This window comes from Triturus cristatus, chromosome 9 (assembly GCF_964204655.1).
Source record: "Triturus cristatus chromosome 9, aTriCri1.1, whole genome shotgun sequence".
NCBI classification, from domain to species: Eukaryota; Metazoa; Chordata; class Amphibia; order Caudata; family Salamandridae; genus Triturus; species Triturus cristatus.
The window spans coordinates 346890218-346904066 of NC_140592.1; the positions used below are offsets into that span (position 1 = coordinate 346890218).

Consider the following 13849-nt stretch of genomic DNA (forward strand, 5'->3'; position numbering starts at 1 on the left):
CCTACTTGGATTCTACTCATCTGCCTCAATCCATCCTCATCCCAGTATTGTGTTACTTAGTGTAGATCCTTTAATGGGTTGTATTTCTTAGACGCTTGTCCTCACCAGGACTTAATCCTTGCCTCGCCTTGCACTTCCTCCAGCTGGCATGTTTGGTGTGTTGAATTTCCTGTTGTCAGAATAGCTAGTTCGGAACCAACTGCTGGCCTTTCAGCCACATTTTTCTGGAAAAATGGATCCCATCATGTTGTACTGTGCCCATTCAATATATAGCTGTTTGTTACCCAATAAAACCATTAAAGAAAAAAAAAACCTTCAACTGAGCTCAATACTTTTGCATTGTCTGCAGGACTTTCAACAGAAGAGTAATTGGCAGGAAAGTGTAAAGCAGTTGCCACAACCATTTGATTTTGGAGGCACCTCCTAGGGAACCATTTATTGGAAAATGAGTGGCACAAAACTTTGGGCCACTTCCTGTTGTACAAGTTACTACTTGTGTAACAATATATCTGTAAGAGACATTAGTTAGTGATAGATTCCTTACCTTAGAATATCCCCAGGCATCAGACAGGATGCGGAAAGTTTTTTGTAGCAGTACCCATGCGCGTCAGTAGCTGGCGTCGCGCTGCTCCGCATCCGTTACTGGCGTCGTAAGCGCCGAGATGACGTCACGGAGACTACTTAGGCGCCACCCATGCGCACTGACGTCAGTTCTGTACACGACTTTCCACGCCAGGAATGCAGAGCCATGCAAGAAACTGACCACTGGTGCCATGAAACTAGGGCCCTGAAAGGGGTATGACCTTAACCCTAGAATCAGTTCGCAGAGCGTGGAGGATGGGTGGGGCGGTAAGGAATCTATCACTAACTAATGTCTCTTACAGATATATCGTTACACAAGTAGTAACTTGTGCATCTGAAAGAGACTGTCTCTTACAGATATATCGTTACACACGTAGTAACTTGTGCATCTGAAAGAGACACGTTAGTGATAGATTCCTTACCTTAGAACAGATACCCTAGCAATACCAACCCCGGTGGTGGATCTGCGAATAGATTACACCAGAAAGTCACGGAGAACAGAACGGCCAAAGAAGTCGTCTCTCCGGACCTGACTGTCAAGGCAGTAATGCTTGGTAAACGTGTGCAGCGAGGCCCAAGTAGCTGCCTGACAAATGTCCTGCAAGGGGACGCCACGTCCCAAGGCAGTAGTGGCTGCAGTTGCCCTGGTAGAATGGGCACGCAGCCCCACAGAAGGCTCCTTCTTAGCCAAGGAGTAACATGTTTGATGCACAGAACGACCCACCGAGAGATGGTCCGTTTGTGCACAGCCCGACCCTTTTTGGCGCCCACGTAGCCAACAAAGAGCTGGTCATCCACCCGGAACTGCTGTGTACGAGAGAATGCGAGCGCACGTTTTGGGTCCAGACGGTGGAGCCTCTCTTCCTCCCTCGAAGGATGCGGAGGCGGAAAGAAGGTAGGCAAAATGATGGTCTGCCCGATGTGGAAGGGTGTGACCACCTTTGGCAAAAAAGAAGGACGGTTCCTTAACACCACCTTGTCCGGATGAACAGAAAGGAAAGGAGGTTTGGAAGAAAGAGCCTGGAGCTCACTCACTCTTCTGGCAGAGGTGATAGCGACCAGCAAAGCCGTCTTAAGAGTAAGAAGACGCAAAGGACAGGTATGAAGGGGCTCGAAAGGAGCGCACATCAGATAGGTCAAAACAAGATTCTAGTCCCATTGAGGCATGATGAACGGCACGGGAGGAAACGTGTGCATAATGCCTTTAAGGAAACGGTTAACAACCGGGGACTTAAAGAGAGAAGGCTGATCTGGAAGCCTCAAAAAAGGCGGAGATGGACGAAAGATAACCTTTGATAGTGCCCAGAGCAGAGCACCTGCAGGGCCAAAGAAAGAAGGAACAGAAGGACTTCAGAAAGAGGGGCAGAAAGGGGATCCACAGCCTTTGCTGTGCATCATGCCACAAACTTGTTCCACCTGCAGGCGTATACCGTTTTAGTGGAGGGACGTCTGGCTGGCAGAATGACATCACAGACTTCGGGAGGAAGATCAAAAGCAGTCAACTGCCGCCGCTCAATCTCCACGCATGGAGGTGGAGGCTGGACAGGTTTGGGTGGAGGACCGTCCCCTGCTGCTGCGACAGAAGATCCTTCCGAAGAGGCAGGACTGATCGCCATGCTGAGTAGCTCGAGATACCAGTATCTTCGTGCCCAATCCGGAGCCACAAGGATGACTTGGGCCCGGTCGCGCCAAATCTTCTTCAGCACTCTGGGCAGAAGTGGTATAGGCGGAAAGGCGTACAATAGACCGCAACTCCACTCGCGCCGAAAAGCGTCGCCGAGCAAGTGCCGCCTTGGAAATTCCAACGCACAGAACTGATGACATTGCGCGTTCTCTTCGGTGGCGAATAGATCTAACCAATGCTCTCCCCACTGCAGAAAGAGACCTTGCGCCACGTCCAAGTGAAGACGCCATTCGTGAACATCGTGTTGAACCACCAAGGTAATGCCTTGATGTTCCAGCCATGTCCAGATGCACAGAGCCTCCTGACATAGGGTCCAGGACCCCACTCCGCCCTGTTTGTTGCAATACCACATGGCGGTGGTGTTGTCCGTGAACACCTGCACCACACTTCCCCGGACAGAGGGAAGGAATGCTTTCAGTGCAAGCCGGATCGCCCGAAGCTCCAAAAGGTTGATATGGAGCTGGGACTCCGCCGGAGACCAGAGTCCTCTGATCTCCACCTCTCCCAAGTGGCCTCCCCATCCCAGGAGGGACGTATCCGTCACCACTGTGTGCTCCTGTTGGGGAAGGGAGCGGGACCTGCCACTGACCCAATCGCGATTCGTGATCCACCACTGCAATTGTCGTGCATTGCCCTCCGAGATCTGGACATGATCGGACAGGTTGCCCGGATGCTGCGCTCACTGGAACTTCAGGTCCCACTGTAGAGCCCGCATATGCCATCTGGCATGTTACACTAGCAGGATGCAGGAGTCCATCAGGCCCAGGAGCCGGAGGGTCATCCTGACTGAAACCTGGGACAGAGGCTGAAAGATCGGAATCATAGCCTGAATATCCCAGACTCGCTGCTGGGGAGGATAACCCCGAAACAGCGTCGAATCCAAAACCGCTCCGATGAAGGGGAACTTCTGAGAGGGACTCGGGTGCGACTTCGGCACGTTGATTGAGAACCCCAGCAAATGCAAGAGGTCGGCCGTAGTCTGAAGGTGGGTGACGACTGTCTGGGGCGATCCCGCCTTCAACAGCCAATCGTCGTTGTAGTGGAAGTCCAACAGCCCTGACCTGCGCAGGTGAGCTGCGACCACCGCCATCACTTTTGTGAACATCCGAGGGGCGCTGGTAAGGCCGAAGGGGAGCACGGCAAATTGAAAATGCTCCAGCCTACCGTGAACCGCAGGTAACGCCGGTGGGCCGGCAGGACGGGGATGTGAAAATATGCGTCCTGCAAGTCGAACGCTACCATCCAGTCTCTAGGGTCGAGGGCAGCCAAGACCTGAGCCAGAGTCAACATCTTGAACTTCTCCTTCCGGAGGATGCGATTGACATTCCTGAGGTCCAAGATGGGGCGCAGGCCCCCTTTGTCCTTCTTGGGGACCAGAAAGTAGTGGGAATAACAACCACGTCCTACATCTGGCCCAGGAAGGTGCTTGATGGCCCCCTTGGCCAAGAGGGCCGTAACTTCCTGCTGGAGAAGCAGCAAGTGATCCCCCGACATGCGGTGGCACCGAGGTAGCATGGTGGGAGGGGAGGACTGAAAGGGAAGAGAATAACCCCTGTGGATGATCTGCAACACCCATTTGTCTGATGTGATATCGCGCCAGTGGTGGAGGATCCTGCCACCCACCAGCGCGGGGTGCTCCACAAAGCTCGGATTAGGAAGGTTTAGAGGTAGAAGCAGCGGAGGTGGACTTCCCCACGCTGATTCCCAGAGCCGCCCCTGCGGAAGCTGCGGCTGGTTCTGCACAGGCTTGTTGAAGGAACGTGCCTGGGTGCTCCTGCCTTGGCCATGAAAGGAACAAAACCCAGGAGTGGCTGGGCTCTTAGTGGAAATACCCTAGGACTTGGCCGTGGCCCGCAAGTCCTTAAAGCGCTCCAGCGTACTGTCGGCCTTATCGCCAAACAGGCGAGTGCAATCAAAGGGCATGTCCATGAGCAAGCTCTGGACGTCAGGTGAGAACCCAGTGGATCACAACCAGGCGTGGCGACCCAGTCATAGAAATCGCCCTGCCCAATGAGTCAGCGGTGTCCAAACCACACCGAATGGCGAACTTAGCCGCATCATTTCCCTCAGCAACCGCCTGGGAAAGCACAGCATGGACCTCCTCAGGACACTGAGGTTACACCTGAGCAACCGTGTCCCACACCGCGTGGGAATAGTGGCCCAACAAGCAGGCGGTGTTCACCGACCGCAGCCCCAAGCTGGCCGACGAGAACAACCGCTTACCTAACTGCTCCAGCTTCTTAGAGTCCTTATCCGGTGGAGCCGTGGGAAAGGCACTCTGCGACGTCGAGGCCTGGATGACCAGAATGTCAGGCATGGGATGAGTGGTCAGAAACGCGGGGTCACCAGGCACCGGGCGGTGACGCCTGGCGACATTCTTATCCACAGGGGCCCCTGTGGCCGGCCGTGACCAAGTGCCCAACAGGACGTCCATAAGGGCGTCGTTGAAGGGAAGCAGTGGCTCCGACGAAGTCGACGCTGTCTGGAGCACCTCAGTAAGGAGGTTAGTTTTGAGGGCCACCGTGGGAAGATCAAGGTTGAGGACCTCAGCAGCCCGACGGAGCACAATTGTGTAGGAAGCGCCCTCCTCCATCGTAGGTGGGGGAGAGGCAAACCCTGGGTCAGAAGAGACATCAAGGTCGCCGGCGTCCTCCATATCGTCCACCCAGTCCTGCTCGGAGTCACATTGACGAGCAAGAGGGGCCTCGGACCCCTCCCAGTCATCCTCCACCTTCGTTGCAGAAGGAACCGGTCGTGGCGGCAGAGCCGGAGAAGGGACATACGGTGCCGGAAACGGCGCTGTGAACGGCGCCGGCCGGGGCCGGGCCGGCGCCGTCTCCCAATGCGGATCCCAGGTAGGAACGAAATGGTCCTGGAACCGGGGCAAGGGTGGAACGAACGACACCCACTGCGGCGCCGGAGGCGGAGCCGAGGGCGGCGCTGGGGTCAGGGCCGGCAGGGCCGGCAGCGCCGGACCTCGTGGCGCCGGGGCGGAGCCAACGGCGTAGGATCCAGTGGCGCCGAAGCTGGATCCACCGGCGGCGCCGACGGGCCAACAGGATCTGGACTCGGGACCGCAGGGCCCGAAGGCGCGCCGGCGGGAGTCCGAGGCCTAAAAAGTCGGTTCATGGTGGCAAGAAACTCTTGCACCTGTTCGGGAGTCGCCGACGGACCCGGGTAAGGCAGGTAGGCCGCGGGACTCCCAGGCTCCAAGGGAGCCGCAGGGGCAGAACCCCTGTCCCCCTCGTCCGCATCCGAGGACCGACGGGGGGACGTCGGAGAGCAAACACGCTTCTTTGACTTCTTTTTATGTCGTCACTTACCCGAATCCGAGGGCGAAGACTTGGAGACCGAGGAGCGAAGACTGCGGCCCCACGAGCGGTCCCTGGACCTGGAGCGGCGTTGGGACGAGTGCCGGACCACCACCAGCTTCCGGTGCTGCTCCCTCAAGGTCTTCGGGCCATGGCTTTACAGTCCCTGCAGGACCGGGAGTCATGGTCGGTCTCCAGGCAGTAGAGGCAAACATCATGGGGGTCCGCCACCGACATATTGCGACGGCAGGCCCCACCAGACTTAAAACCAGGCATCCCTACGTGCACCAGGAGAAAAAAGGGGAACAAAAGTCTCAAAAGAGTAGTTAAAAAAGTGACTAAGGTACGTGCTCTATCCGGATCTGCGCTTGCTGGCGCGGAAAAAGAAAGAACTGACGTCAGCGTGCATGGGTGGCGCCTAAGTAGTCTCCGTGACATCGTCTCGGCGCTTACGACGCCAGTGACCGATGCGGAGCCGCACGACGCCACCTACTGACGCCCAGGGGTACTGCTACAAAAAACTTTCCGGCTCCAGTCTGACGCCTGGGGATAGTCTAAGGTAAGGAATCTATCACTAACGTGTCTCTTTCAGATCTTAGAAACTGTGAAGAAATTCACATTCAGGGATCCCATTCTGGGGAAGACCCTGGCTGTTACTTCAGGATGGAGTTTCCACTCGTGGTCCTCTAGGGAGAGTTGACACAGCACATGGACCATCACACTGAGTGAGCCCATAATGTGGAAGATGTAGGTCTGAAAAACCCATCGCCACAGGCTTACGGTCTCCTAACATAGGTTCCAGGAACCCACAACTCTGTCTGTTTATATAGTGGGGCGGTTGTCGTGTTGTCCAAAAAAACGGATGATATTCTCTCAAATGGAAAGAAGGCTTTCAAGCCTAGGAGAACTGCTCGCAGCTCCAACACACTTACGCACAGTAATTTGCTGTCTCAGACCTATGACCCTGGCATCATCAGGTCATCCATATAGGTATCTCCGCTGAACAAGGAATCTTCTATAACCGTGGTAGCCTGTGACAGCAGGGGATTAATAGAGTTTAGAGACAACATCCACTGATGCAGGTTCACAAGCACAGATTGGAAAATCTGTACCAGAGTCAAAAGGCTCCACTCCTGCAGGAGGCATTGCCACCCCAGGGATCAATGAAGAGTCCTCCTACAACACCTGCCATGCCAAAGAATGCATTAGGACTTCTGGCTTGAGAGCCACTGGACATTCACAAATGAGACTGGAACCCGATTTAGAAACATCAGAATCGTGAACCAAATGTCTAGAAATCTAAGAGGAGAAAAAAATCCTACATAGACATTTTTTCTAGAAGTGCAACAGTGACACATTTACCCCTGCGTGTGGGCTCAATGGGAAATCTGGGGGTTCATGTTAAAGCCCAAGTCATTCAGAAGGTTCATGAAAAGCTGAAGATGCTGCTAGACTAGTGCAGGAGACCCCCCTCCCCCCCAAGTTGTCAGAACATAGGAACGCTTGGACTTTATACCTCCTGAGGGATGCCCCCAACACTTATATCAACCCTTTTAGGGCAGTTGTCATGCCAAATGGCAGAACAGCAAATTGAAAGTGTTTGGGCACAATGGTGAATCCGATGCAATGCCTGAGAGCGAGGAGGATCATTAGATGAAGACAGGCATGCTGAAGACACAGGGACACCAATCAACATTCTATAATGAGCAGAACATGGCTTAGGACAGCATTTTGAACATATCCTGTTAAATAAAAAGGTTGATGAGGAGTCTGTCCAGGACCTCTAGGGGACCATGAATTAAAGAGAAATAAATTCCCTTCCCCTCTTTCCCACCAAGACCGAGGTATGTGCCAGAGAGTACATTCAAGCACAATAAGGGGAATCAGGTGGGGAATAGAGGAAGTGAAAGGTCGAGCCCTTGCAGATAAGCTGGAGCACCCAGTGATCCATTGTAATCGTCTCTTAACTGGCAATAAAGTCAGGGACTTTCCTCTCTACCGAAGCTAGTGGTGAAGGTGAGAGACTGCAGCTTCTGTTGTTGGCGATATTGACATCCTTTTGGTCAACCCTTGCAACTGCTGGCAGTCTGGATTGCTTGGGGAATTTGCTGTTTGGGTAGTCCCAGGAAATGTCCCAGAAGCAATGGTGCCTGTCTACTTTGAAAGGAAAGACAGGCCCAGGAGCATGCCATAGCAAGATTGTCTTTAAAAAGCTCAAGAAGGAGTTAAACTTCTTCCTGGAGGGATGCTCGTGATCGAAGGGCATGTCCATTAGGAATACATACTCATGGCCCAAAATGCATGCGGAACACACTGAAATGTGTTGGCGTAGCGTAAACGCTGTTTCGAGGAATTCAAACCATTGCTGATCAAATCTAAAAAACATTTTTGCATGTGTTCAGGAAGTCCAATTAGGGTTATTTTAGCCAGTTTACACAGGACATGGATGTACCAGTCAAGAAGACAAGTGGCACTGCCACTGCACAGATCTAGCCAGCCGACAAAACGTTTTCTGCCACTGGAGTCAAGCCACTTAAACTCTCGGTTCAGAGAAGCAGCAGGAAAACCACTGGGGTTAACTTAGCAGGCTTAAACTGCTAAAACACTCCACGGAAGGGTACCACAACAAGCATTTTAGGTCAGAAGGTGAATGTTTATGGCACGTGAGATCTGTTTGTGGACTGCGAAGCCTGAGAAAGGCTTCTCCCAGGGAGCCACAGCTGGCTTTAAAAGTGCCTTACTGAATGGCTGCAAGGATCATGCAACTACAGAGGACATTAGCAGGATATCAGTCAGATAGTGCAATGCTTCACCAGTGGGCAGAGATAACTACAGTGGTTTTGCTGATCTCCATAAAAGAGGGGTAAATGATCACGGCGCCTTTTAAAGGAGGACTGAGGAGCTTGGAATGTCCACTCCGGTGACACATCAAGGGGATGTTCATTTTCTAAGATCAAGAAAAGGTCAGCATCCATATTGTAAAGAAAGAGATATTTATCTGTCTTCTTCCATGCTCCTATAATATCTACGGGACATTTCATGGGAGTCTAAATCTGTTATGAAAAGTTCCTTTCTCTGAGTGAATTTCTTTGCCCTACAGAGGTGCTGATAAGGGGTTCTTCAACAACACATGAATAAGTCTTTTTCTTATCCACTCACATAATGACTGCCAACTTTGAAGGTGGAAGCGGTGGTCATACTGGCTTCCAGAGCAGCGGCAGTGATCGTGTCATATGCAGCGCTGACAACTCGAGGTGGCTGTCTGAATAGGCAGGGACTTCCTCACAGTCACGGCCCAGAGGTGAGCAGGGCCATCCTGAAAATGTTCCTGGCAAGTCAAAAGACCTCAACCCAAAGGTTCAGCAGATAAAGTCAGATATTCAAGCTCTTTTCTTCAGAATCAGTTGTGAAGATGACAGAGACCGGCGTTCGGTAACAACTTTAAGTCTTCAAAAGCTTCAAGGAGCAGGACAGCCTTCTCCTTAATATGGGGGTTTCTTTTGTGTTTAAAATAAAAAGAAAGACGATTACTTGGGCGATGCGGTCATATTCAACATATTACTTACAGATAGTGTGTGGATCTGCTAATGACATCTTTTTACATCATATTCTGAAGGGTTTGACCCAGAAACTTTAACTGGGGAAATCTGACCTAGCTACGATTCGGTCTGCAGAGGAATTGATGCAGCAAAAGAAGTTCAAGAGACAAACCAATGAGATATGGAAAACAAAGAACTGATGCCAGCCCATCAGTCAGCGCCATATAAAACATGTTATTATCATATCTAAAGTGAATAAAACAACGGTTTAAGCTGTGTGATGCCACCTGGCAGCTCTTAAGAACGATTGCTGAGAAGAATGTTTCTGGATCAAATTTGGCGCATGGAAACTATTCATAATGTGAGAATCTGTGGAACTAATTAACCATCAGATATGGAATTAAAGCCTTGAAGCTACTGCAAGCACCAGGTGGTTATGTCAGATATTCATCATATGGATATATAGTGTTTGAATACAGATCATCACTTCATTGCCTGAAATTCCTGCTTCAGCATGTGTTGCAAGGATACTAGAGAAATAATATTTTATAGCTCTTTGTTGGCAGAACAAACAGATCCTCCAAATCACCCTTTAAAATGACGCAGCCCTGGACCAATTTCCACCATGTCAAAATTGAGTCTACACATCATGGAGTCCGATATGCACTACAAAAACCTTTAATCCCTCTTGCACATCTTGTTTCAGGTACACAATTTAAGACTTATGAGGAACACTGTATAATGAGAAGCCCATTAAGTCCCTAGGCAGAAGGATTTAAAGAGCGTAATATTAATTTTTTAACCTACTGAGGAAGAAGAGGCCCAGCATGGGTTTTGCAACCCTTTCGAGGCAGAGGTAGATGTCAATGGTAAATACCTCCTCTGCCTGTCGAACAAGAATGAGTATCTTTATTGCGACACGGAGAACACACATGATCTGGCCTCTTTGTCAGGGACTTCTTTCTAACCATAGTTAGTGTTTTTCCTCCATTAATACAGGAATAAGAAAGGTGGCCTGAGTGCTGGATAATGAAATTCAGTCTGAAAATCACAAATCAGATAGGCTTACTAAGATTCTAGAAGCCATGCACCAGGTAGAGGAGTTACTCTGACTTGTTTTGCAAATTTCAATGCAAAGGGTAAAGTCTTACAACTGTTAACTAGATATCCTTACTATGAGGAATAGATCATCACAGTGCTTATGATTACATCCTTCCTAGCCATCTAGGTGCCATGGAACAGCGGGACAACACTGAAGGCTGTAAATATTTTTAGTCCATTCCTTCTAAAAAGGTGGAGCAGTACGTTACGCTCTTCTTCTACTACAGCAATAATGTCCAAATCGGAAGATCGATTGTATTTGTAGGGAGAAATTTAGAAACCATCATTACCAAGGTATGGTGGTGTCCTGGAGCTGAGCAACAATGGTATCAGCATTAATAAAAGTACTATTCGCCAGAGTATAGCCAGGTTTTTATCATCTTGCGAACTGGAAGTAATTTGGCTAGAGAGTGCAGCTTTATGGCAGCGAGTTCCAGAGTTCAGCCAAGGTGATGGAGAAAGCTATGCCTCTTGATCTGGCTTGGTATAATCTGGGGACTACAAGGAGTCTAGCAGTGGAGGGTCTGCAGTTTCTGATAGGGTTATAAAGAGTGAATATTTCTCTTAGGTAAGAGGGCTCCGCTGTATGAATGGCTATAAAAACCAGACAGAGAATACATTTGATTATTTTCTAATTGGAATATAATGGAGGGCTTCCAGGACTGAGGAGGCAGAGGAGCATTTAAAAGAGAATAGAATATGATCGTAATACTGCTGTCTGGCGTTGGTGAATCAAACCATCTGGCAAGGGTTAAGTGCTACCATTGTCACTATAGCTGGTTGCCTTGGGTCTATATGAGCCAAGTGTACTGTCTCAGACTCCATCATTAAGTGTTGAACTTCCTATTGTTAGGGCCAAGAATGGGTGCAACTGTGAAAGGCAAATTGGAGGTGAGCTACCCACTTAAGATCAGAGGGTGTCAATGTCTTCAAAGAAAAACCCAGTGCAAACCTTGCCTCACAGCTACATCTTCCACATCTGTTAAGGCTCATATTAGTTAATTGGAATTTGCCTGCACTTCAGCATGGAAAGTTTCATCATCTATGTTCTTGTTCTCCAGCTAGAATTTATAAAGGACTCAGCTTTGTCTGACCTACTATGATGAAACTTACTTAGGACACAAGTAGCATTACCTGCTTGTAAAGTAACAGTTCCCAAGTTGCACTTTCTTGCCTGTAGATCTATTGATTTGCCTTGAACTATAGGAAACGTCTTAGCTATGACTGGTTATTCAGCAGGTGAACATATACTAAAGAGAGTAAGGTCAGACTCTGGATCTTAAACTTTTGTTCCATGTGCATGGACACACCTTTTATAGAATTGGGGAGAGGAGTTGGCCTAATGGCTAAGTCGGTCAACCTTGAATCTGGGGAACCGGGATCGAGTCGCAGCAATGACGCTGAACATCCTGTGATTCTGGGCAAATCACTTAATCTCCCCGTGCCTAGCAAAAATGAATGTGTCCTCATGTAACGCAACTGGTGCTATGTAAAGCGCTCTGATACCCGATACCTTCGGGTCAAGTTTGCGCTATATGAAACTCTGTAAACATTTTTTTTTTAAAATCAGTGTCAGAAAAACCAAGTTCACTTGAACCAAGAGCCCTTGAACCAATGAGCTGGAACCCTTAGGCAGAGTAGAAGTCCATAGCATTTCAAAACAGAAGCATGTGAGGCTTAACCTGGGTTGTAGTATTTATCAAGTCAACGAAAAGGCCAAAAGTCAAAATGCAGGAGATTGTGTGGTCTTAAAAGGTATCCTGTGGTGATTATCTTCAAAACTGCTTCAGTTATGTCCATCATCCAACAGGGGGGGAAGACATCATCTGAGAAACCATCTGAGGAACATCTGGAGGTATTGACTCCCAAGATTTATTATATTCAGTGACCTGGGACAATTCTTCAAAGTTCAGCACTACTCTTTTTTTAAAATGATACCTGTTCATTTAACAGCTCAACGATTCACCACACAAAGCTGCAAATTCTTCCTAAATTCTTCTCTTCTTGACATTAGATTTTTCTGATATATATATATACAAGTGGAAATGACTGGATACCTTGACAATTGATTTCTCCAACTAAAAACCTGCCTATGTGATGAGTTAAAAATTCACTTCCTAATCAAAACAGCCCAAACACTGCCCCATGCCACACCCACTATGTGACATGTTATGATGCTAAAGAACATGAAGAAACCACTATTTGCCAGCAGATGAAATACAACACACAGATGGGGTGGGATTCTGGTCTAGTATAGAAAGTAAAAACATTTAGAAAAACATTTGCACATAGTATGTTTTTATTTACCAACACTGAAAAAGTTGGATTGGGGCTGCCTCAATTTGCAACATTAGAAATGGGGTCTAGAGTGTGTATTGACTTCTGTTTCTCTTTTCACCTGGAAGAGTGTATCTTTTTGAAAAGAGAGCCCAAAGGAGGATTTCATGTGTCAAATGTTGTCAGCCAATCTTCTCCTGTGTGTGGTTAAAAAAGGCACGTAATAGTGTGCAGCTATTTAAATGTTAGCACTCACGATGGACATTAGCAAGAGTCTGTTTCTATGCATACCAAGCATTTAAAGCAACTATAATAAGCAAATCTGGGGTTGGCACCAAATCTGCAGTGTAATCAAAATTTCCCCTCCACTTACCTCTCTGAACCAGTTAATTGCGAAAAACAAGAGTGAACAAAGAAACTCCTTTTCCTGCCTCGATAAGGTTTCCAACTTTTCTACAACGTCAAGGTCAGTTAAGTGCAGTGGACAACCTGTACAAACAAAGTGCGTAAATGGTAAAGTCTATTAGACATTCATGTGATAGATGCGCTTATCTATAAACTTAACTAAGTTCATACTTTTCAACAAAATTAACTTTGGACAATAACATATAAGCAGTATTACAGAAATGAACTTGGTGTATCTTGTATTATTTCTATCACAGTTGTTATGTAATGCTGAATTCAAGAGAACAAATGACAAAACAAGTGAAGGGAAGTAGTGTTTAAAACATTGGTGAGTGTGTGGAATGTTTGAGAAAGAACACTTGGCAATCATAACTGAATCCAACCAATACCAAAACAAAAGAATATATGTGACTAGTAATACAAACTCAGAAAATGCAGGAACTAAATTTGTTTTAGGAAGGAGAAAGGACATGATGGGTACTACAAAATTAGTGTATGCCCCTTCGTTGTATTGTAAAATAAACATGTTTTTATACTTCTGGTGAATATAAAATGCCAAAATGAAGACAGGCACATAAAGCATAACCTGCTAAATAGATGGAGGAACAGTGGAATCAGAATGTTTTTAAGCAGCTTAACAGTCAAAATCTTAATGCTTCCACCAGCTCCATCATGGAACATGCTATAGAGTTCCTCCAGACAGTGGAAGCAATAAAAAGCTGTTACAAGCAGACAGCACAAAAGGTAGGGAAACTGTATGATTTTTTTTATAGACCATCATAGATGATCCAGAGGCAGAGAATGGACTTGCTTGGAACGAGGAGGCGCACTGTAGCATTTGGGTCTTTCTTCCATCTTGGTTCTTCTGTGCCCTCTTTCCTACTATCTCTACATGTGATTTTGGCTTGCTTGCCATTTCTGGCTTCTGATGTTGCTACTTTTAATTGATA

The 13849-nt window shown here is 48.1% G+C and overlaps 1 protein-coding gene across 2 annotated transcripts in view; it reads right to left on the minus strand.

Annotated features, from left to right (window-relative positions):
* The window catches only part of FANCD2 (FA complementation group D2), a 1050809-nt gene that overhangs the window by 682041 nt on the left and 354919 nt on the right, over nt 1–13849 (minus strand). For both annotated transcript variants that reach the window (XM_085625116.1, XM_085625117.1), the window contains exon 25: nt 12868–12983. In XM_085625116.1, the coding sequence (XP_085481242.1) occupies nt 12868–12983 (116 nt within the window). The remainder of the gene's footprint in view (nt 1–12867; nt 12984–13849) is intronic.